The sequence below is a fragment of the Dermacentor variabilis genome, chromosome 2 (assembly GCF_050947875.1).
Source record: "Dermacentor variabilis isolate Ectoservices chromosome 2, ASM5094787v1, whole genome shotgun sequence".
Lineage (NCBI taxonomy): Eukaryota > Metazoa > Arthropoda > Arachnida > Ixodida > Ixodidae > Dermacentor > Dermacentor variabilis.
The window spans coordinates 64,737,698-64,763,672 of NC_134569.1; the positions used below are offsets into that span (position 1 = coordinate 64,737,698).

A 25,975-nucleotide genomic window follows, 5' to 3' on the forward strand; every position below is an offset into this window, starting at 1 on the left:
ATGGATGTACATATTGTACAATAGGTTGTGTCTTCATTTATAGCGTTAGAGGTAAATAGCCACATTTTCAGTCTCGAACTTCACCCAACGCGTGATCTACCTTGAATACCATGCTTCGCGCTACTGCTTTCTGTGCGTTCAGTTCAGACACGCCCAGTTGTACGTAACGGCGTCAGAACGATGGGCTCTGCTAAGCGTGTTCTCTTTCTCCTGCCCCGTCCCCCTGTATTGCAGCCAAGTTGGACGCGGTGAAGACGTACATGCGCATGCGTCACGTACCGGAGCACCTACAGAACAAGGTGATCCGGTGGTTCGACTACCTCTGGCTGACGCAGAAGTGCTCGGACGAGGAGCGCTCGGTGGGCTGCCTTCCCGACAAGCTCAAGGCTGAGATCGCCATCCACGTTCACTTAGACACGCTCAAGCGCGTCGAGATCTTCCAGAACACCGAGGCAGGCTTCCTCTGCGAGCTAGTACTCCGACTGAGACCCGTCCTCTTCAGCCCTGGCGACTACATCTGCAGGAAAGGTGGGGGCGTGGTGTCTGTATGCTCCGGAGAGTAAGCTCACACCGGTACCTAGTAACCACATTCGTGTGATAGCCGCAAACCCACCACTGGGGAAAAAAATTCTTAAATTTTTTTTAGAGTTTATGGGTGAATATGCTGCGCCCCTAACGTTAAGATGTTAAATGGGTCATCTTCTTGTGTAGAAACAAACAAGGACAAGCTGGCTTTGTCATCAATAAGAAAAAAGTCGCACATCATCGCTCTTTCAGTCTGCGCGAGCTTAGGCTGTACTTGCATTCTGTGATGAAAAGCAGTTCAACTTTAGCGACGGAAGCTTCAGTTAAAAAAAAAGGGAAACCTCCCTTCACATTTCTCTCTGTGCAAAACGTCGTAGTTCATTTTCTTTTTTCAGGGTACTGCACACTTATCTCATTCTTCTCATAACTCAGCATAACTCAGCCCATTTTCCTCTATCTACAGTGCATGTTAGCCAACTCAGCTCAGCCTGGTCAACCGCCCTGCCTTTTCCTGATAAATTTGCTCTGTCTTTCTTTTTGACATAAAAATCTTGGTTAAACATAATTTGGTCAGTCAAGAAGTGTTTGGGGCGTTTAGCCGAAAATTTATTGCTTACTGTCGTCGCACACGGATGGGAGCCTGGGGAAAAAGTTGACACAGCCGTACCACTCACGAGAGTTCGTACTAAACCCAAAATAAAGCAATCTTATCCGTTGTTGCGCATTGGTAAGAAGAAGCGTAATACAGGCAGTAACGCGCGTTCATTATGCCTTGATTTGCAAAAGCAAGGCGAGGCAGATCGACAGGACCCTCGTCCTGCGAGTCGGTCTGGACGTTATTGTGTCCCTTTGACAAGAATAGAACAGTCTCTCACGTAAAATAATTAATTTAGCTAGCATTACCCTGACTGAGCTCGAAGTATACTTGAATTTCTGCTAGACTAGATATACGGAGATGCAAAAGGAAAAAAGATTACTCCAGCCACAGTAAAAGATTATAATAGAGCCGACGACATAGCAGTAATCGATTATTTAGAAGAGCATCTTGTCGTTAGCACTAACAACGTTGAAAGCTTGTGGCAGCAGTTTTATTCTGCAGTTACGTTCTGCATTCAAAATTTCATACCGTCAAAAAGACTGCAAAAGCACCGTAAAAACCCCTGGATTAGTCGGGAGATAATACAAACCAAAAGAAAAATTAAGCGCCTGAGAAAGAATCACAAATAATTCACTCCACAATTTATAAAACTAACGCATGATCTGCAACGTAAAGTAAAACAAGCAAGAAGAAACTTTTTTAGCAAGACTATTGCACTCTTCATTAAAAGTGATCCCAGAAAGTTCTGGCGCTACCTCAGTCAAAGTAAAAAGGAGATTCAGAAACTCAAAGTTGATGATAAAATTCTTCATGACCCAACTTCTATTGCAGAAGTGTTTAATCGGTACTTTCAATGTGTTTTTTCAACACGTGACGAATATAACTTGGCGAATGTTTCTCCTGTATTAGAAAACGAGTTGATTGTAACTAGTGAGGGGGTTCTTGCCATGCTGTTGAAGCTAGATAATAAGAAATCCACTGGCCCTGACGGACTGTCAAATGCATATTTAAGGCGTTACGCTCAACAAATCGCAAATTTTTTTACCATAATGTTTAACTTCTCAATATTTTCTGGTGTCGTACTAGCTGACTGGCGTATAGCCCGTGTGGTGCCTGTCCATAAAGCCGGTGACCGGCTGCTTCCTAAAAATTACCGTCCTGTCTCTGTTACTAGTAGTTGTTGCAAGCTTTTGGAACACACAGTCGTGAGCTTTATTCAGGAATTTGTAACTAAAAACAATATCTCGTCTTCCCACCAGCACGGTTTTCGAAAGGGTCTATCTACAACCACGCAGCTTATTTCGACGGTACGCGATATATCGAGTGTACTTGACCAGGCTGGCCAAATTGACATTCTGTTTTTAGACTTATCGAAAGCCTTCGATAGAGTGCTTCATGGAAAATTATTGTATAAATTGGAGTGTATAGGGTTACCTTTGTACATTATTCAGTGGATTGCCTCGTACCTAGTTGATAGAAAGCAGTTTATGGAAATTGATCATTGTCCGTCTAGTGCGCTGTCTGTTACCTCGGGCGTTCCACAGGGGACTGTTTTAGGTCCGCTACTGTTTCTTCTTTATGTTAATGATTTGGTGGACGTAGTGCCTCATGATGTATCCATAAGAGTGTTTGTTGATGATTGTGCTGTTTTTAAGAAAATATCATCCACAAATGATCATTTCTTGTTGCAAAACACTCTTTCGGCAATCGATGATTGGTGTATGTGTTGGGGTATGTCGCTGAATTCGGAGAAAACTGCGTGTCACAAAGAAAAAAATGTCCTAGTTCTTTTTCTTATCAGCTCCAAAACCAACCTGTATTAGAAGCTTCCCAATATAAGTACTTAGGCGCGACTCTAACTAATAAGCTTGCTCGGTCGGAGCATATGGTGGGCATTTCTTCATCAGCCCTGCGGAAGCTGTGGTTTTTTTAAAAGAAAACTTAAACACGCTCCAGTTGGTACCAAGATGTTAGCTTACAATACATGTATTCAGTCAAAACTAGAGTATGCTGCTGAAGTTTGGAATCCCGATTATAAAAAGGATGTTATGCAACTCGAAAGAGTCCAAAGAAAGGCAATAAAATTTATTTTTGATAGATACAGAAAGCACGATTCGCCATGCTTATTGATGCAGAAGTACAATGTACCGACTGTCGAGGTTCGCCGGAAAATTAGTCGTCTTGGCTTCACAATTGTCTTGCAGGGAAAACTACATTAATACTTCCCAATTGCATAAAACCTTTAACTACAAGGACAAGTAGACACAGCCATGAATACTCTTTATCGCCAGTTTTCGCTAGAACCAACGCACACAAGCACACTTTTTTCCCTCGAACAGTGTCCGAATGGAATTCCTTGCCCCGACAGACTTTTGAATCCGCCGACTTTAAGAAGGCACTCGAGTCACATATTGTAAACTCCGATGGATGAACATTGCTACGGTCTTCGTGTTCTGTTGATTTTTGTTGTTGTTGATCTTCGTTTGATCTTCGTTACATTGAATGTATCCTTTGTAGCCCCTCCTGCTAGGGCCAAATTACTGGCCTGCAGTATTGTGTAAATAATAAATAAATAAATAAATAAATTTGCATGCATCACGAGCAGTGTAAACTGAGGCACTCCGTCACAGAGCCGGTCGTTGAAGATGGGAATGCAGTACGCGACGCTATTGTGCGTTACTCTACGAGAACGCAACTTGTTGACTGAACAAATACAATTTGTGAGTGGTATGGCTCGTGGCTAAATATCGGCTTCAACATCGTACAGCTTACGTTGCGCTGTTATCTAATTTAACCTTCAGACCTTCCAAGTTCGATACTTTTGTCTTCACCTAGTTTTCTCGCAACTTCTCGTCACACAGTGTACTCTTGTACAATCTACGTACAATCCTACGTCACACACTGTGTGACGTAGGATTGTATGATGACACTGCGTAACACTAGGAACGCCTTTGCAGACTGCGTGACAGTGCCCACAGAAACAGTTCGTGTATATCGTGCGTACGTGTGTGTGTGTGTGTTTCTTTTTTTATCATTTTCTATCTCTCACCTATCGCATCCCTTTGCCCCTCCCCCAGTACAGGGTAGCCAACCGGAGATAATCTCTGGTTAACCGCCCTGTCTTTCCTTTGCCTCTCTCTCTCACTCTCTTGTCACTCACTCTCTCTTTCTTTCTCTCTCTTTCTTATGGCTCTCCGTTTTTTGGAAGTGTACACCTAAGACTTTCTGTAACTACTTTGGCGAGTCAATTTCTTTAAGTTTAGTAAAAACGGGTAAGAATCACTGCCGTCGTACGTACTAGGTGACATTCTAAACTTAGGTTACTACCATTTCAATATTTTTTATATATTTTTAGCCAAAATGGGCTACGAAAAGGAGCTTTAAAACGGAAATATGAAGTTGCTACGACCGAGACCTTTTTTTTTTTCCTCTCACATGAGCTGAACGTGAAACCATTGCTGCCTGCAGTTATCTTGAATCGGTTCCTTCTCTTGCCGCCATCTTGCAGGTGAAGTGGGCAAGGAGATGTACATCGTGAACCGCGGCCGGCTCCAAGTGGTCACGGACAACGGCAAGACGGTGCTGGCGACGCTGCGCGCGGGCTCTTACTTCGGCGAAATCTCCATCCTCAACATGGGAACGGCCGGCAACCGCCGCACGGCTTCGGTGCGCTCCGTCGGCTACTCGGACCTCTTCTGCCTCTACAAGCAGGTATACACGCTCCCGCATTTGGGAACGCGTCCGCTATGCAAGTAAACCTAGTGCCCAGTTATTGGAACTAGTACAAACAGTGTGTCTACTAACTGCTCCTATGGACCATTTGTTTCTCCGTATTGTTGCCTGATCAATTTCCCACACACTTTTCGAAATTACACCGTTACCATGCACATTTCCCCACTGCTCTCCCAAAGTTATGGCACCCAATCTGCTTATACATGACACAACGTAAACCGACGTCCTTGATGAATGGATTCACTGCCCTCGAAGGTGCTTTTAGCTCGCCTGCGAAACACTCAGATAGAGCAATTACCTCTGACAGCACACGTTTCTCTATGTGGTTTAAGTTTATGTGCCTTGTGCGCCAGTATCATTTTATACGTCAACGCTTTTAGCTGGATGACTATGGTATGAGAGGGCAGACCAAACACTCATTTTTCTAAGAGCGCTCCTCGTTCACTGTCATGTGCAGTCCTCTTGGCAGTCAGTGTAATTTGCTCGTGGTCAGCAGGGAGCTTTAGCTATAGGCACATGACTCTCTTAAGACAAGCATACCTATGCAGCTGGGATTCGTGGGTGCCAGAGGCGAGTTGGCTCAGCAAAGACCCTCTCCGGCCGAATTTAAACCCTCGGTCCATACTTCAGCCCGTTCCGCTTACTCTCTCCTTTCTTTTTTTCTTCCTCGTTCTCTTGGCCAGGACATGTGGGACGTGCTCAAGGACTACCCCGCCGCCCGGGTGCGTCTAGAAGCGATCGCCGTCAAGCGGCTGGAGAAGTACAAGCGAGAGCCGATGCGCAAAAGTAGGTTCCTCGCGGGCTCTGTTCTCCAGCTGGACGCGCCCGCCTCGCCCCTCCTCCTCTCCTCGTCGACGCTGGCCCAGCGACTACAACAACCTTCTTCTTCCTCCGCTTCGCGACCCCCGGCCGCGCGCTACGCGGCCCCCTCGACGATGAGGGGAGCCCCCTCGTACGCTTCTGAGGCCGGCCTCGCCGACAATCTGGGCGCGCTCGACAGAGGTTTGTCAAGTACAAAACACAAGCCCACCCGCCCGGCACCACCAGAATGCCCCCTCCACCGATATACCGTTATTACACCGGCACACTCATTTACTCCTTTCCACTCTCTTCCTCTTCTTGCTTTTCTTAGGCCTGCTCCTCTCTCACTCATCTGTCTCTATCACTCGCTTGCTCGCCTGCCTGCTCGCTTGCTGTCTGTTTGCTCCCTGCATTTTCCTCTGCGTATTTCTTACCATTTCGTTCTTGTGCCCCACTCTCCTGTAGCGCCACTTTTATTTGCGCTGATCGGTTCACCTTTGTTTCGACACAGTGGCTGACAGCAGAGCTTGAGAACCTCAAATTGGGTTTTGGCAGAAAAAAGGAATAAAACACAGAAAGGACGAGAGAGTAGGTGAGTTAGATTGTGGCTCAAGATCAGCAACGAGAAGCGTTTTAGCCATTCCATGAGTTTTCTCGCATTTCTGAAAGAAAAATAAATAACATCTACAGCTCCACCTCTCAGCAATTCTCGATTCCCATATGTCTCTTTCACTAAATTGGTGCTAAAGGCTCCTTAACGACAAAGACAGCAGAAATATTGTTGATACTCAATTATACGTTATGCAAGCAGCAAATACCCGTTTTCTTTTTCGTGAAAGAGGCGAATGATTCAAGATCATGAGCAGCAGCGAACACATGTGTTAAAGACTGTCTTCAAACAATGAAAGTCGTGGGCACAATTAGCAGGCCACTTTTAGTAAGTGTAGCATCAACAACAAATGTAGCTATAAGCTATTGGGAACGTTGCGAGTATTTTTACAAACTATTTCAGCTTTTAAAGGTCTCATTTCAAGCTTGAGTTCATTTCAAGTGTGACCTGTCAAACAGATAGGTAGTTCATTGGATGGCATATTCCTTTCAATTGAAGCTCAATTCTGAAGACGCAACGGCCTGCAGACATCGTGTTCAATTTAGGTGCTGTCATGAAAACATGCATTAACCCTGATGACGTTGTGCGGCCCAAAAGGCTAATTCGGGCACACGCCGTCGTGGTTGACAGGACCTATGGGGAAATAGCAGCGGTCAATACGAAATTGACAGTCAGTGTTAGCAGTTTGCATGTCAAAGCACATTCACATGGTTGCATTGTTTATTTTGGTTATGCGGCTGAGGCAAGTAGTGCGAATAAGAGAACGACTGCAAAACATCATTAGCTTAATAAAGGGAAAATGAGACATCCACCCAATCGTAGAAATTGCTACAAAGGAAACCCATACGGGTTCCTCAAAAGGGAAGCCTTGCAGTTGAAGAAAAATTTGTCGTGGTCGGGGACTCAAGCCGGGGACCACCGCCTTTCTTGGGCAGTCGCTCTACTATGTGAGCTAATCAGGCGGCTAGCAGACGGCAAGGCGGGCTTCAGGAAACGAAGTAAGTGAATGCAAAATGTTTTTTTCTGTCTCCTAAATAAAATGCCAGATGAAAAAATGAAATATTGCCAAAACATATGTACGCTATATAAAACACAAATTGTGATTCATTCATTTCGGCATTATTTTGGTACTGTGTCGCAACACCGCATGTATGAATACATCGCAGAGTCAGACTCGACAATGTGATTATACTGGTCAGCTATTTGTGACGACCACGCCAAGTGTACAGGCTCATATTAGTGGCGGAATTCGGAAAGTTTTTGTTCCCAAAAACTGTTCGTCATTCGCCAACCGCATTCGGTAACAATGTGTAGCATCAGCGCTTGTGTGTACGTGTCTCCCTTCTTGTGATCGTCTGTTTGCGCTGTTACCCATATGTTTCAAGATGAACCAACAGGCCCAAAAAGAAGTATTTATGAACAATGTGCCTGCTATTACAATTGGCACCTGCATTTTTATTCGAATCAATTTACCATACGAAGCGCTTCATGAATGAGGGTCTGGTGTCTTATGACAGGCTCCGAATTAACTCTAATCAATGGCCGAAAGCTTTTAGAGTTATGGCGTCCACGCGTGATTTTTTTTTTAAATATCAAGGTTTCAACTGATTTCAGATGTAGAGCGGATAATAATAGAACCGAAATTGAAATCGTCGCTGAAGGTTCGGAAGTTAGTTTAAATATCTTTTTCTGCGTATATTGCGAAACCGTCAAGACCATTTTGCTCTCTGCACGTTCCAGGTTACATGAAGAAACCTTATTTATCATTACGAACCTAGACATAACTGAGCAGAATATCAAGAAGTTAAGAGGTGTTTCAAGAATCCCCAGACTCGCTTGCAGGTAACTGTAGAAATAACTTAAGCGTTTACCGGCTATGCTAATTCACTTACTGCAGCATCTTGTGCATAATCACACACACGAAACATCTCCCTGTCGCTGACACCAGCTCACCGATTTTGTAATAGTCGGGACGAGTACACGATGTCAGAGAATATTTGATCTTGGTTTTAGAATTTGTTTGACAAATGGCTTCATAATTAATGCTTTCCTAAGAAAAAGCTCGATGCAACCTACAAATTACTCGGATGCATGTGAGGCACTCAAATCTACTGTCAGCATCTTTTGCACAACGTCGTTCTGCATTACATTTTGGCGTCGAATGGTTTTCGTTTGTTGTACTGAAGACTTTTGTTTTCTTCGCTACTTTGCCTCTGCTTCTTTCTCTCACTCTTTCCTTCTCTCATTTCTCTAACTGTAGTCTTCATGATCACTGATAAAGCTGAAATTTTTTAAGAAATTAGATACATTAATGTAGGCCTGACTCCGATTAGTTTCGCATCACAGGACCAGAACAGACGTTTAGCGTTTAAACTAGGTAGGTAACATATTGGGGTAAGAGTGAAGTTGGTGTAAGGATATTCGCCAGAAATGTAGTGCAACATAAAATGCAAACCGCCGTCCTCAGTCTCAGCTGTCCGGCAAATACAACAGAAATTTTACCAACGCAACCATGTTGACGAGGCCTTGCACGTCACCTTTCTTATACAGAGCTCAATAACTAAGCTGGCATTCGTTTCGGTGTGTCAAATCGGCTGGAAAATTCGCACACCAACACTCGGGCGAAACACTTATAACGCCAACATATATTGTGGTGCGCAAATCAGCAAATAGCTCTGTGCTTCGCGGCGGGGAACTCTCGCTGAAAGCTCTCCGAAGCAACAGCACCCGAACACGCCAAACAGTCGGCGCAAACAAACACGCGCCGCACGGCCTTTTTTTTTTTTTTTTGGTCGGCTGCGTACCACAGCTCGCCCGCATTGCGGCAAAGCCTAACGCTCGCGCGCGTTTGCTTGGTGTTACGGCGTCAGCGTAACAGCACGCCGGCGAGAATGCGAGCAAAGCGCGCATCGTCGCTGCACAACTGTTGCGGCGTCGAAGGGAACGCTTTTTTTATTTCCGAGCAAGCAAACGAATGCTCGGGCAGTGAAAGCGCGACGCGTGTTGTATGGTTAGGAGGCAGCTGTTTGCGCGCTGCTCAGGCACGGCGACGACATTTATGACGGAAGCAATAACAGCGAATGAAGGAGATGCAGAGGCCGGCGTGATGAAATGGGCTCGAGGCCTCTCGTCGCGTCGCCGAGCGCGCTTAGGTTGAGAACCGCCAGCCAGCTGCGAGGCTAGGTTCGCGCGCGCCACGCCCGGTTCCCCCGTGCGATGCCAACATGAACGCAAAGCGAAAACATTCTCTGCCTGTCAAGGCTGGCTGCGCTGTAGCATCCCTGCTACAGCTCTCTGGCACGAAACATACGAGGCTTCTGAATTGGAAGCGCAAAGACCGGACTGCGCTGTATGCTAGGTGACTCTGCGGTGCGGTGTGTCGCCGGCTTGCGATTTGTTCGAGCGCGCTCGTAGGCATTTATTTTTTCTGGCCGGGTGCGCAGCGTCGCCGCCGCCACAGAGGCAGGCTTATCGACGATGCTAGCGCGCAGGAATGTGCGAAGCGCAACTCTGTCGCGAGTAAACGACTCCTCGGGGTCCCGTTCGGCCGAAATTGGGTCGCCAACTCTCGCGCTGCCACCCGCTTTTTCTTTCGCGGCGTTTTTTTTTCTTCTTCTATATTTAAGCTTTGTCTTAAAGGCCTTCAGTCTACCTGTCAGCGCGTCCCCTTTCGTTTTTGATTGTTTCGTTTTTACCTGGCGACGCAGTTGAAACGATGAACGTTTGTCCTTTCCTACGTAATCTGAAATCTTTAGCAGCTTTGCTACCTTATGTAGACTACAAAAGTCATCACACACATGTTTCTTTACCGAAGAGCACGAACAGCGCGTGCTACAAGGGCGCTGACCACATCCAATTCACGTTCCCTTCTTAAATTTCCTTTCCAATTCATATTCCTTTTTCTATTTACATGTTTTGGTAGCACGTCACCGCACAGGAAGACATGGGTTTCGGGATTTGACCCACGGGTTTATTGATCCGCGCATGGAAATGAGACTGCACATATCTCCGAGCATGGCGCATGTTTTTTTACTGCTAACCTATAGAGTCCGTAAGTAGTATCGTCGCACCTCCTTCTTTAGACTGTGTGCTTGATGAAACTATCCTGTAGCCCGCCTGGCAGATTTATGTTCAGCACATTTTTGAATGCAGCCCTGCTTCCGAACTTCACGTAGTGTTTTGCCACTGCGTGCACAAGCTCTAAGTCATTTTCCTGTTAATCAGTAAGCGGTCGAAAAAACAGAAAACTGCAGTAAGCGCAAGCAATGGCATTGGAAAATGTCTGAACCTTTGCACACAGTGAGCAAGTTTTAGAATAATTGGTATTTCTTGATGTGCATTAGATATAGGAACAAATGGCGTGGTGTCTACTTATGTGCTTTTTAAAACATCTAGTTTAAAACACGAGTCATTAGGAACTATTGTTTTAGTGGTAGTTTCATGCGTAACATACGGTATGTATACGGTATACAGTACTGTATACGGTACGATGAGAAAGGTATGTTGCAAACGTAACGAAATTCGGCCGCACCACCATGTTCATTAATAATTCCTTCTTCCGGTGTAGATGATAAAGTTTTATTTTTCTCCTAAGCATTTATACCATTGTAGAGGAACAACTTTATTGAAGAATAACACGCTGAATGGGTGGAACCCCTAGACAAGGGCCCCACTGGATTGTCGACTACTTTTTCCTTTTCAAAACCCCCTTTCTTCTTCTAGTTCCACTAAATTGCTCTCTACCAGGAAACCCCAGTGTATCCACGTGATAGATAGCTCTGTGGCTGAGTGAAGCAAGCTGATAATACTCTTAACTAAAACACTCTACATACCCTTCATCACTTGTCAGCCTCATCATTCTTTGTTTTAACTAATGTTTCAGTAATCCCATGCAAATTACAAAACGCACGGACGCTTTGCCATGTTTACATATTTCTGCGCGAAAATATCGACTATTCTGCGCCCAAAGCTGTATAACTTGTATACTTCCTTGCAACTGAAACTGTAGTACATAACTGGTGCCAGCACCAAAGCAATGTGAGCTGTGAAAGCTCTATAAAATATAGCTAGCAATTGCCTTCAGATTTCTCACTCTTTCTATCGCGAAATAACTGATTCGGCATTAGATCTAGTTTGATTTCAGAAAACGATGCTTGGGTTGCGCAGTGTAACAATAATGCTGTTTTTTCCTTTTCTTGTATTCGTCTTAACAGCGAGTGCACTGTCCTGTCGTGGTTTACTAATAACTATGCAGAGCGGCGGAACTCATCGTTGCTAGTCTAAACCCTGCTGCAGTCATAATTTTTGTATGCACCGCCGCGACGCTTTAGTGATATACACACAGTCGGGGACAGGTGTTTGGGGACCCGCCGTGGTTGCTCAGTGGCTATGGTGTTGGGTTGCAGAGCACGAGGTCGCGGGATCGAATCCCGGCCGCGGCGGCCGCACTTCGATGGGGGCGAAATGCGAAAACACCCGTGCACATAGATTTAGATGCACGTTAAAGAACCCCAGGTGGTTGAAATTTCCGGAGTCCTCCACTACGGCGTGCCCCAAAAGCAGAAAGCGGTTTTGGCACGTTAAACCCCATAATTTAATTTAGGTGTTTCGAGACCATGGCTGCATCGAGAAATCTACCAGGATGGAATCTAGCTTGGTCCAGGTGTTTCAACTATTAGGAATGGTAAAGGCGCGCGAAAAATGCGAAGACACAAGCAGCACCCTCGTGTATCTTGCGTCTTCCTTTCGTACGTGTATTTGAAGCTGCTTTACCATTCCTAACAAAAAATTGGATTTCTTCTCAGCCTAGGCCACGCAGCCTGATATTTTATGGCCGCTGCCTCACTTCGACGTTCAAGATGCATGTGCTAATTAAAATTCTCACGTATAGCTTCTTTATGGGAGATGACGCCCCATGGGGACGATAGAAACCAATATCATGGGAATTATAGTTGCAATGGTAGTGCTAGAAGGGACGCATTTTTGTTATCTCTAAGGAAGACTAGTTAAGTATGATTGTCGTCGGGCACTTCAAATAGTAACTATAGGTACAGGCGAATGCTAGAATAGCCTGAACATTCCATGGGCCAAGCTACAATTCCACGTAAATTACCAGTTTTCGGCACATGCATCAGCCACCCATAGTACTTTCCTTCACGCGAGACTGGCTCAGACCTCGCGTATTAATTCGCCCAAGCGCTGTGTAAGATGAAAAGGCTGAGTGAACTATTCGCTTTTTCGGAGCAGCCATTGTCCACAAACATTTGTCTCCAGCTGCTCCTCCTTTCGTGTTTCTTTCTTATTTCTTTCTTTGGGGGAGGGGAGGGGGGTGCTTGAGCAAGGCACCGAGTGCGGTAGTGTTGACTGGTAAGTGCGCAGAACAGGTGACAGTCTTCCGCGTCGTTGCGATAAACACGCTGTTCTTGGGGTGTGTAGTTCTTAGCCAGCTTTCCTGAAGCTGGCGTCCCTCGGCTCCTGGTCTTGGGACGCAGTAAACGATAATTGTGTGGGCTGCGAGGCGCTAGTTGTGGCCGCCTGACCCTGCCGCGTTCTCTTTCTGTGTGTTTCGCGGCGCCCCGCTGGCGGCTCTCCCGTGCGGCGGGGGCCCGGTGGCTCTGCAGTGTCCCTGGGCAGGAGCCGGAGCACCCCGGGTCTGGTCGAGTCTCGAGGCAAGCTGCCCTTGGAAGAGGTGACACCGGGCGCCCCCTCCAAGGAGGCCTCCTCCTCAGTCGCCGCCCTCCTCCAGCCTTCCTCGGCCCCTCCGGCGGCCGACAGCCCCCTCAGCAGCAGCCGCTCAAACGGCGCCGGTGCCGTACCTTACGACCAACGCCATCCCCCTAAGCCACACCAGCAGCACCCGCCTCCGCCGCCGTCCGCCGCATCCTCGGCGGAGCCAAGGCGGCTGGCCGCCATGACGGTGACGACCACACCAGCGTCGCCGTACCGCCAGCCGCTGCCGCCGCCATCTCCAGGCATAGGCTTCACGGCGGCCGACCTGTCCAGCAACGCGAGCCCGGCCGGCACTTCACCCGCGTCCACGGCACAGCTGATGGTGCCCAGGTAGGGTCGCCGCCTTTTGTTTCTTTAGTAATGCGTAAGCATTATAGGGTACTTCGCGAAATTTTCGAGATCGATTGATTGAATCTATCTATCTATATATATATATATATATATATACACGTTTGCTTCTAACTGTTTTCGCGCCCACCTTTGTCACAGGGTAGTCATGTGGTGGAGTGAGTAGCGCATCAGGTTGCTCTGCTGAGGTAACGCGGGTCGAAACCAACCTTTGGAGCGCCTTGGATCACTGAGTATGTGGCACTGTTGTTAGGAATGGCCTGCCGAGTTGCGGACCTGCAGGTTTTCTCAGCCAGCTGCAGCTGCGAGCGTTGCGATCTTCCCCGAAGAGAACCAGCGAGGACAGCGCTAGCCGACCATGCGCCTCGTTTGGAGGATCGGTGACGACAGCAATGCTGGCCACGTTTGGCGCCCCGTGCATTGATGGTTAATTTGCCGGGTCGTCATGGTCTCTCTGCGGCAGGGGGAGCCACCCTGGCAAAAGGGTGCTTTGCGGTACGGGGGCCCCAGGATTCGTCACAGTCTGCCGACACACGTGGCGACTACAGGAAAAAGGCAGCTTTGGAATTTAGAAGCGCCGGCTGGGGTCGGGCGTAACCACTTGACTACGGGGACGCAGGACAATGGATACCACGACGACTGCGCTGCAAAGGTCGTCGGCCCTCGGATAGAGCACCGAAACCTGTGCGGACTGTGGGTGTGTGTGTGTAAAACCCCTACCCCCTTCTCACAAAAGCGACCACGAGGACTTTCTACGATGACGTCGAACGGTGATGTCGAACGGAGTGGTTATAAGCAACTGTTGTCGGAGGATAGGTCGCGCTCGTCGTCTTGCTCTGTGCTTCAAATGTACTCGTGAGCTGTGTGCTCGATTGCTGTATGCTTCGTCTTGCGGGCTCCATTTGGGAGTCACGCTAGACCGTGTAAATGTATCCTATGTTCAAATGTAAATAATGTAAATAAACCCTGCTCGCCTAGTCGTGTCGCCTCAAGTTCCTCCGATCGTCCTACAAGCCCGACACCAAATCCTTCACTGTGTACATACGTAGTGCTTTTCAACGAACCACTAAATACGCCGACAATACACACACACACACACACACACACACACACACACACACACACACACACACACACACACACACACACACACACACACACACACACACACACACACACACACACACACACACATACGCGCGCGCGCGCATACACACACTCGAGTACGGGCTCGACTACGCCTACATGCTCACTCTGTCATTTCGTCGCTGAGTACGCATTCCGAGAGGTGGTTCCGCTGTAGACGCAAGACTCTGTAGGTACCACTGTTCGAATAAACCCTACGACGACGACTTGTGGCTTTGAGAACGTAACACTCGGTCTGTGCTCGTCTGCAATAAACATCTTTGATGCCAATTTGGGTCACTGGGTATTTGCCAGTAGGTTTGTGCCGCTCTTCAATGAACGTCTTCGACGCCAACTTGGACAAATAGGTATGTGCCACGGGGAATGTGTTGCGATACAATGACGAAAAATATCTCTTAAATTTATCCGAGGCTGAACGCAACCGAACCCACATCTAAAGGGTTCCTCAAGGACAGCGACCCGACGCACCAGCAGGCTGGGCCACAAATGCACTGGATATAATCCGCGTTTCAGTGAACGCCGCTCGCGCGAACGTTTTAGCGAGCTGCGCCATGAACGCACTGGGTATGGGGCACTGTAGAATAAACCTCTCGCCAGCCTGAGGAACTGAGTAATAGCCACCGAGTGCCCGGCAAACCAAGGAACAGTTCTCAGCGTTCGTAGGCACTAGCACGCCACTCCTCCAGTCTCGGAGGCCACGCTTGGACTTATCGGTAGTGCCACCACATGGCGCAGCGTCTCCAGAAAGGAGCGCGAGAGAGGAGCCCGGTGGCCGCACAACGCGTTTCTCAGCGTTCGCACACACCGGCGTGCCATGCATTTCGGAGGCCACGCGCAGGCTTCGTGACAGCGACGACGCTAGGTGGCGCAGAGTGTTCTTAGGGGAGCGCGATAGAGAAGTCCCGCTGTAATGCACGCATCATACATAACTCTTTCCAACGGTGGAAATACGTTGTATCGTTATATTGATTCAATGCTAACGCATTACTATCGACAGTCATCGCAAGACGGGTTCTGCCACAATTTTGTTTTTATGGGATTTCCACGTGTTCATACAATCATATCGTACCTTGTCCATATGATATATTTGATCATGCGTGGTTTTAGGCCATGTACGCCCATATAATTTTACGGAATTTGCCCCATATGGATGTATGTTAACACGTGGGATTTTATATGAGACCCCACATGTTCATATACTAGATATGGGGATTGTATAGACCGTTTCATCGGGCCAGGAGGATAGGGCGCGCGGAGAGCCTTTCCTCCTTTCTGGCTTGGGCGATCCGGCGCGGCGCTGCTTGAAAGTATTGCTGTCGCGTGCTGCGGAACGATTTCGAGTTGTTTTAGATGGTACTTTGTGAAATTTACGCCATGTCCGTTCATATAAGGTCGTCAGGGAAGCCTTTCGGTGCATCGGTAACTACAGTAGGCGGAAATATCTCTTGGGGGCGCAAAAATGTGACACGTTTTATCAGCCGCGGTGTACGCACATTATCAGTCGCGGTGCGTGTATGTGTTGTGAATTATTTTGCTTGTATCGGTTTTAATTCAACAAAGGAAAGTGGTGTCTCTGTATTAGCAGCATGAAATGGTAAATCTGCTCACTATCTGATTGCTTGGCGTAGGGAGTAAAACATAAAGCATAAGAGCTCATGCTCGTGCACGGCCAACCTAAGCCAACCACGAAACATCTAAGCTGCAGGCGCTATCAAATATTTGTGGTGCGCCGGCATCGTTCTCGCGCATTTCAATTCTAGTAGGCTTCAAATTACCATATGTCTACGCTATCCTTCCTGCATGAGGCCGATGGCGCTGCTCAGCACAGCGATCACTGCGGTTGGTGAACCAGCACGATATATATGTAAGCTGAGCGCTTCGGCATTGCCTTTTTGGCCTGCATACAGCCATAATATATGAAGGATCGCATAAAAAGAATGCGATGCCTATTTTTGAGGACAAAATTTCCGTAATACGTGTGAGTGCGTCGTAGAGAACGGAACGAACACAACCGAAAATAAAATTCGGTTATCATCATCTTTCAAGAGCAAGAGAAAACGGGCTAACGCCGCAATAGGACCTCGCATAGTCACGCCGCAGAACGTTTATAAATATATATCCGCTGATGCCATATGCTTGGACCATGCGGTATATAGAACAAAGATATATGTAATCCAGCACCTACCACTGCTTAGGAGGCTCGCGCAGTTCGTAAACAGTCCATTTGCTGGACAAGCCTAATTCAGACTGTAAGGTATGCTGCTATTACTTATCAAAACTATTTTATTCAGGGGCAAAAACCTCATCCATCGAACCAAGTAGTCACGCAATGTAACCTGCAGCGAACGGTTTGAACGCTTGTCAAAGTATAACACCACAGCTCCTATCGTAGCAGAACGGTACCCACGCTGTTACGATCGTCGCTTATGTTTCATGGCTCCTAAACCGCAGCTTAGAATTAGAGGATAATACTGCAATAAGGTCACATTAATGACTAGAACATTCAGAAATACACAATTGATCTCCGAGGCTGATCGTAGGCTCAAATATGCGCGCACACATCGCGCTGCGTGTTCCGTCCACCTCAACGCCAGCAGAAATTCCGGCCATAACGCCTTAAACCACTTCAGCACGTCTCACAGAACCGTTTACCACGTAGCATACGCACGTCATACTAAACAGAGCGCACGACCGCGAAAACAAACGGCAGTACCGACCGCCGAGCGTATACCTGCCATGCAAAAGACCGCTTTCACCCAAGCCAGTATGGCGCTGCTCATAGGCGGCGCCACTGAGCTCACAATATGGCGGCGCCTACGAAAAAACGGTCTATAGGACAAGCCTTATAATATATATGTGAACATGCAGGTTTTTGTATGATATCGCCACATATTTATACAATGAACAGGGGAATGACATGAGACATGCTCCATATGATATATGGGAACATACAGGTATCTATCTATATGGGACCTCCATATGTTCGTTCGGGCTTAATGGACAGGACAAATTCATTTTTTTTTCTTCTTCGGTAGGGCTGTAGCGAAAGTCATAGTGCAAAACTTTGTTACTGACACAGTTTCTTGTCGCTCTCTTCTCTGGCAGCCCACTGCTGTGCGGCGGAGTGATGGGCAGTGGTGGCGGCATGAACCCCCTTTCAGTCCGGGACGCGTCCCAAGAGGCCCTGCTTGCCGAGATCAAGAGACTGCGTGAGCGGCTGGTCACTCTCGAGGCTGAGAACGCCACCATGAGCGTCAAGCTGAGCCAGCAGCAGTGGGAGGTCGAGAGTCGGCTCGCTGAGATCGAGCTGCAGATATGCGGTGCCGCGAGCCCCGAGAGCAGTGGATGCTCCTCGGACGAGCAGGAGCGAAACCGCGAGTCCATCATCTGACATCGCCCACTGCTCGTCTCCCTTTGCTTATTCGGGGACCGCTGGCTCCTTGGCGGGTTCCAGTTCTTTGCTGCTGCGGCCACGAAGCACGCCGCCCCTTGGACGTCGACGTGGGGAACTCTTTGGGAGCGGCAGGTACCGCACGCCTGGACGTTGGGCACCTGCTTCATACCGGTGGTTGGTGCACGCTCATACAGTGAGTGGCCTCTCATCAACCACTGAAACTTAGGGCGCCAAGTCGGAAAAGGAAACCGCATACTTGCTGCTCGTATGTGTCTGTTTCAGTGCAGCCGCGTGTGCAGGCGAGCGTGTCTGTGGGCGCGCGTGCGATTCCGCATTCTTCTTCCCCGGCAATTTCTGTTCTCTTTTCTTGTGTATGAGTGCTTTTCTGAGGCTTATGACATGAAAATTAAATGTCTGCGGGTGAAACATAAAGAGCAGTAAGAGGGCGGAAAGGGCGGGGACTTTGACCAGCACTACCTGAGGGAAGAAAGGCTGCCCTTATCTTGAACTAGAGTGATCTTGGAGTTGGTGAGAACAGATTGTCTTCAGCGAAAGCTCAAGGAAGAGTTAGTCGTACAAGTGCGCAGCCTTGCCGGAGGGTGAGGAATCGATTAGCTCGGACCTGCTTTCTTTCTGCACCTATGCGAAGCTTGCTTCATGTTTTAAGGCACAGGTATTTTTGACAGGTATGTGACTGCAAATAATACTTAATTTTTTTTTTGTTACAGCGCAGTAATTTCAATATCCTTGAAGTGACGAAACAACCACTAAGAAAGCACATGGACTGTGTGCTCAAATTACTTATTTGAAGTCTGAACGTTAACTAGATGCATTCATAGGCAGGGGAAGATGATAACAGTCAATCTACTGAAAAATGGAGGGGATATCATATTTTGAATGCTTGCGACCCTTTATACGTAAATTCCACAAGGCTTCCAAAGTACCAGAGAGTTGCAAGAATGTCAAAATTATAATAATCCATTACGAGAAAGACTTAAAAAATTAACGAATAACAGGCCAATTAGCTTGTTTTTAGCATTGTAAAATATATATTCAGCTAGGTAATGTTTAATAGAACCAGGGCAATGCTGGACTTCAATAATCCGTGAGAACTGGCTGGCTTCAGGAAGAGCGGGAACCTGCTGAGTACAACCAACCTCTGTATATGGCTTTCTTGGATTACGAAAATGCAAACGATTTAATAGAGATAGCAGCAATCATGGAGGCATTCATAGTTAAGGAGTAGCAGGAGCAGTCGTAAATGCCCTAGGAAATACTTGCAAATGTTCCACAGCTACCTAATTCTCTGCAAAAAAAAGTGGAAAAGTACCTATCAAAAAAGGCGTCAGGAACGTAGACCCAATCTCTCCAATAACATTCACTGCATGCTTAGAACAGGTATCCAGGCTATTAGACAGGGAAGTATTAGGAGTGAGGAGCAACGGCGAATATTTCAGCACTCTACGGTTTGCAGGTGAAATTTTCCTGTTCGTCAGCACTGGCCGCGAATTCCAACCAGTGAGTCAGAGCCTTATCGGCGAAAATCTACTATTAGGGTTGAAGATTGTTATTTAGAATACAAAGGTAAAGTGTACTAGCCTGTTAAGAGAGCCAGGATTCATAATTGGAAGCCAACTTTTCGAATCTGTTCAAGGATACGTTTACCTAGGTTTTTTAACGACCGGAGACAGATCATGTAAAGGAAATTCACAGAATAAAAAAATATGGATTGGAGTGCATACGGTAGACATTACCAAGTTATGACCGGCAGCTTAAAGCTATCTTTGAATATAAGAGTGCACACTCATTCGATTCTGCCACTACTAACATATTGGGAATGGCTTAAACGTTAACTAAGTGAGGAGAAGAGAACTAACTTGAGGAGAAGAAGTTCAGGACAACGCAACAAGCAATGTAACGAGAAAAAAGTATTAGTCGTACCCATTAAGAGACAGGCAGGCAACGGTGTGGACGAAAGAGCCAACAAGGCTAGTCGCTATTCTAGTTGATATTGGAGAAAGGAAATGCAGGTGGGCAGGGTAGGGCAGTTAACCGGCAGTCTATTAAAGTTACAGAATTTATAGCAAGGGGTGGGAAGTGCAGTTGGGGACGACAGGGAATTAGGTGTCTGTATGAAATTATGAGGTCTTCAAGCATAAGAAAGAAACCGCATGTGCAAGCTAGCAGCAAGTGGAGATCGCCGGAAGATGTCTTCGTCTTACGGGGAACGTAAATACGCTGATGACGATAATGATTGGTGGAGGTCAAATAAAGTGTCGAAGGGGGACTTTCAATTTATGTCATCAAGGGTTAGAAAGGTCCTGTGACTCATGTTCCTTGATTCGATCTAGCGCCTGTATCTTAAGGGGCCACTAGTTGTCTATGATGGATTCCTGAAAGAGAAAATTGCGAGCCACCAATTATAACAATAAGCTACAAAGGAAACCATACTGGGTTCATCAAAAATAAATTTTCGCACTTGAAGAAAATTCTTGATTCGGCGATTGAATCCAGGGCTTGCGCCTTTCCGAGTCAGTCACTCTATCATCTGAGTTAACCAGGAGGCTAACAGATTCCAGAACGATGTCGAATTAGTAAAAAACTTGAAGTACATGGACACTCAGTGCTGCGGTAGCCAGCAAAGTGAATGAAGATTCATGGAAGGGCAAATCTTCGTTCATCGGTCTGTAGCACGAAGCCACAAAGCACATGCAGCTGTCTCAAAAAAAAACCGTTTTTTTTTTGTCTAAGAAACCTACATAGAGTTAGTTTTTACGTTCCTCAGGTGGATGGCGATTTTTTCCTGTGCTGAATATTTATCCATATTGCAGGCTTCGACTGAACAGATCTTTCACAATGTATTTTCCTTACGCTAACCCAATGTTCACCAATTTCAAAGCGTTGTTAGGTCGCAGTCAGTTTTTCGCTGGTTTCCCCACACGGCAGTAAGCAAAATAAATAGTACGAGGACATTAAAGAACAAGAACTCGTGAGCGTAAGCGTGGATGTTGTAAAGCTTTGAGACTGTGATGAACTATGAAAATACACTGTTCAATACTACAATATCGAGGCCTCCTGCAAAGAGGCCTAAGAGCTGATTGTATGATTTGTTAATCGTTGAACTTCGTATCAATACTACTGCTATCGGAGCCAGTTTGGTGTCAAAAAGCAAATGCCGCTTTTGAAAAACCGGCTGTTGTGTCTGATATCGGTTGTAAATACGCGGATGCGTCCGCGTTTGTTTGTTTTAACTTCAGTACTGTATCGTTGAAAGCACACGCTGCCTTTTCATTTGGTTTCTTGAAAAGGACGCATGTTTTTACCGTATGCGTCAGTTAGCTTGACGTGTTCTTAAATAATCTCTCTATTACTCTCTTTTGAATAAACAATACACTTTCTTTTTTTTATTTCCATTTCAGAAAGCTGTGCAGCAGTGTGAAAGAGACTGCGTCCCTTAGCACAAATAAAAGCCCACCATCTCCAGTCGACACCAGCCAGTCTCGCCGAAGGTGTAAATAAAGTATTGCCACTCCCAGCAAAGTCACTACACGCCGGCATGCGACCGCCCGGCGAGGTTACATCCCCCCGGAAGGCATTGTGCGCGTGAACGCAAGACTACGAGGACACGAATATGTGCGCACATTCGTTCGGAGAAGCGGAAACAAGTGACTGTGCAAAGAGCACGGACTGACGCTCTGAGACACACGCACACACACACAAAATAACCGCACTCTTGTGTTTCTTATTTCTTTGTTGTCACACTTTTGTTTCCCTTTGTTTCTTTGTTCAAATGAACACGAGGAACGTAAAGTCCTTTGCTACTTCTCCTCCTTGTACTTTTCTTTCTTAACGATATTCTTTTATCTCGATCTAAGCCGCACTAGCACTATCGACCAATGGAAGACTGCGACAACAAACTCAACCTACCAAGAGAATCTTTGATATGCTTTGTGCTCCTTTGAAAGTGCGTGTGTTGTGGTGCGTTTGAAGCACATGCCAACTGGGATGTCAAATTACTTCTCTATAACTTTCCTCCCATTTTCTTATTTTTTATTCCGCACGACGAGAATTTGTGCGGTTGAGTGCTGCTAAATAGTAATAATGACAACGGTGTGTACCCTCACTCGCGCACGCCTGTGGCGTGACGTCGATAATTATGAGAATTGTTTAAAATTTTCGTGGAGCATGTTGTATAGGCTTGCACAAAAACAGTGAATGTGATCGTGTTGGCAGAAAAAAGTAGTCTAGTCTTAGTTGAGTATCTCTTCTGTGATTGTTGTTGCCAAAGACGTACAACAGAAAACATAGGTATTGTTCTAATGAAGGCTTAAGACTCTGGTTGTGACGATGTCACTCGTTGCTGTGAGGATAAAAAAAATGTCATAAGTGTCTCTCACAAGCCGGAGACTGAGTTGCTTATAGTGTGTAAGCAAAACTTTTTTGAATTTGAACCTTTGAGCTCTACAGGTGATAAGATGCTGTACAGGAGCTTAAGGAATTACTTTCGAGCTTTGAAAAATTTGCCGGATTAGGTATCGGTAGAATCATAAGCTAGTAGTTCACCTTTTAACGTAAGCCTTAGGCGAGATTTTGATGACACAGGGTTCTTAGATCTTAGCAGTATCTGGTATGATAGGCTGATGAAGGTTGCTGTAATTTGCTCTTAAGTACGCTCTCCCAACACGGGAAGATATTCCTTCCGAGCTGAGGAGCAGGAACCAATGAACTTTTGCGTATAGGTTTTATAGACTTACTCAAATCACAAAAGAGGAATGGCATCGCGGGACTGCAAAGCAAAACAAGCATACATGCACTATAGTTCCTGCAGTTAATTTATTAAGCAGTTCCGTTTCTTTTGGCAGTTAAAAGGTAAAACTAATATAGACGTAGTCAGTGACATGGAAAGAATGGAAGAAACCACGTAGCCCAAAAGAAAATGCCAATATTCTCACTTATTCGCGCAATGTTGTGGTGTGTCACTGTCAAGAGAAAGAAGCTATTCTTCGAAACAAAAGTGAAAACAAACGGAATCAAGAGCAATGTACACAGGAAATTTGTTCTACAGTCACGAACCAAGTACAAAATACGAGCAAAAGACATAATTTATCACTGGTATTTCCCGCGCGACCGCGGAAAATGAAAATACTCTGACATGACTTACGAATTGCACGAACCTAGCGAAATGCCATTTAACCACATGAACAAACTAGTTTTCGGGTGCAGTGAACAGGTGTATAGTTCATTTCGCGCGTTGTCGTTCAGGGGCCAGTAGCGCGAGGAATCGACTTCAGCTGAAGGAAAGAGAGAAGGGAGCCGCATATATTTCTCGCTGCGTTATCTTTATACGAAGTTAAAGGGAAAAAAGCAATTATGTATCCAGATGAGCGCCTACACTTTTTAATAGATCACGGTTTGGAAGCACATATTTTGCCGCGGTTGCGCAATGAGCGCATCCTCGGTTCTCAGTCAAGACGGGACTCCTCCTGCTCGCCACGTGTCAAACTTAGCCCTTCAGGTCGCGTAACACAGTCGTCAGTAACATTATCTTGACAGCCTTCTTATATTGTCTCTCTCTCTCTCTCTCTCAGGCACAAATGTTTGCTTGGATCATCCTCAATACTGTCATGGACCAATCATCATCCCGGCTTCCTTGTTTTATGAGCTCATGTGAAACACTGCATCTGTGGGACCTGGTTGCATGCAACTGAGAGGACGCTGGATGTATATTACACTTCATGGTGGGACATTAAGGAAGCAAGCTTTATCCCTTGTTCACACATACACACACACACACACAAACGAAACATTTGTGCGTGTTCGAAAAACGTGTGTCTTGTAGCCAGAAACCTTGCTTGTGCTCACCACAGCGTTCGAAGTTCGCAATTAAATTCTTTCATCCTTACCTCATCCCCCACGTTGGCACCTGTTGCTCTTCCACGAAATTCCGTGCATTCTTGATACGTGCTGATAGTGGGTTAGCTATGATCACTGGAATACAAATGGCGTGGTTCAAGACAACTACGTATTCCTTTTTAGGCTTTAATGATATCTGTTGTCAACGTGTGAGTAATAACTGGCGACTGAAAACAAGCACCAAAGATTAAGTTTCATCGACAGCAAACAAGGAGTACGTAATAGCATCATTGTTCGACTACTTGGCGATTCCTTCCGCCTATATGCGAAAGATTCCGAAAACTTTCTCTTTCGCTACCCTACTTGCAGAATGATTCAGTAACTCTAATATAAATATTTTCAGTGATGAGTTCCTCTTCACGAGTGATTCGAAGAGTATTCTCTACTTCCCATAATACTGCCGGCTAGAGGTACGCCTGCAGGAGACGCTTCGGTTATATACAAGTAAGTTCCTTTCATGGGACACAATTACATGTATCATACAATCTTAAACTCAAGGCGCGGTTGTTAGAGCGAATTACTTCTTATGCATCGCAGTAACTGTTCGTAATAAACAGCGAACGAAAGCTCATGAAGTTGTTGAAGACTTCGCATCATAGCTCAAGCAGAAAACCGTTTAGGAATCACGAATAAACTGTGTTTTTGATCCCCAGAACGACAGAATTATATTAACAATCTAAATGCCGACGTTAAAAAAAGCGCATAATACATAACTGCACCTGCTGAAATTTACACCCTTCTGTCAACTGTTCTCTTTTCTGAAGTGTGCTGACAAAGAATTAAGAGCTGCCACACCAGGTGGAATGTTAACCCATAAAATTTGCTACGCATGTAATTGCCTGAAGCACTAACTAGTTCGGAAAACATTTAGAAATGACTACAATAAATGGGCAATATCTGGCAGCGATAATCAAAAGATGATGATACTGCTATTTTTTCACGTAGGTAAAGTGTTATCTTGGCACGTATAAATGGTCGACGCTCAAAAAAACAAATGAAAAGGCAGAGTTTCGCGTAGCAGATGGTTGAACAAGAAAATAGGGAAGTTATTTCGAGCAGGTAAAGGGGGCAGCGAAGAATTGTTAATACCGGGATGAGAAAAACGCAGCTTGTAAGGAAGTCAGCCGTTTCCTACATCTTCTTCCAGCTTTTCTTTTCGAACACGCACCCATTCACTGGAATCCGCCACAAATACTTCACCCTTCTTGCCTTACGCGTACGTTTTTTGCACATACCAGGCAGACAGGGCGGAACGCTCCAGACTCCTACCACATCCCATTGTTCACAACTAATCCCAGGACAAAGCAAGAAAATTCGACTGCCCTTTCTCTCGCGCTTTCTCTGCTTTCTCTCAGCTCTTTCTCACTCACTCTCTGTCTCCTTCTGAGTGTGCGCTTGCGCCAAAGCCAAACCATGGTCAACATGGAACGAAGAGCGCTTTTCACGGTCCACGTCGTGCAATCTGTGCAGCGCAAAGCCGGAGCGCGAGTTACCGGGCGGGCGAAAGCCCGATGCATTTCCAATTGAATCAAACTGGCCCGGCTTCAGGGAGAGGCAGGCTCCTCGCTGCCGAACAGCTGCCTTCGTTGTCACCGAAATTGGCGAGGCAAGAGGGGCGCCGTAATGACGACGTTGGCTCGCTGCTCGTTTCCATGAGTCCCCGCGCTGCTTTGGCTACGTCGTACAGGCGCTTTCGAAGCGTGAGAACATTTGCAATTCATTGCGTTCCTCGAGCGCTGCAATACACGCGTTAAGTGGTGGCTCGCAGCCCCGACGAATGGTGGCGCTGGCCCATGTGACACCCTCGCCCGCCGTTCGCCCTTCAACCTGCCCTCCCCGCTCTCACTTCTCTCTCGAATGCACGTTCATCTGTTCTTTCCACTTTCTATTCCGATGTACCTCTTTCTTTTGCATTCATCTCGCTCTCTCTATTCTATCGGCCGCATACTGGCAAAGACACTGCTTGAAGAAGTTCAGATTTCGTCACTGTTAGCCCACCAGCAAGACCGAAGTTTCGTGTTGAGCCGTTCCTAATAAAAATAAAAAAATAAATAAAGGTTGATACAAAATTTTTCGTCGCTTTTCTTTCGCTGTTCGTGAATGACTGCTTTTTGCGAGAGCGCGGTTCTTGGTTGCCTGTGTGGACGTGTGCGTACACTTTCTAGACAACACAGTCGGT

At 46.4% G+C, this 25,975-nt stretch overlaps 1 protein-coding gene across 1 annotated transcript in view; it reads left to right on the forward strand.

The window, feature by feature from the left end:
* The window catches only part of LOC142572017 (cyclic nucleotide-gated channel alpha-3), a 373,120-nt gene extending 351,410 nt beyond the window's left edge, over positions 1-21,710 (forward strand). Inside the window, exons 2-7 of the mRNA XM_075680805.1 lie at positions 235-528; positions 4,632-4,834; positions 5,539-5,641; positions 12,887-13,325; positions 17,595-18,076; positions 21,303-21,710. Coding sequence (XP_075536920.1) covers positions 235-528; positions 4,632-4,834; positions 5,539-5,641; positions 12,887-13,325; positions 17,595-17,880 — 1,325 coding nt within the window. The 3' untranslated portion in view covers positions 17,881-18,076; positions 21,303-21,710. The remainder of the gene's footprint in view (positions 1-234; positions 529-4,631; positions 4,835-5,538; positions 5,642-12,886; positions 13,326-17,594; positions 18,077-21,302) is intronic.
* Positions 21,711-25,975: the final 4,265 nt, after the last annotated feature.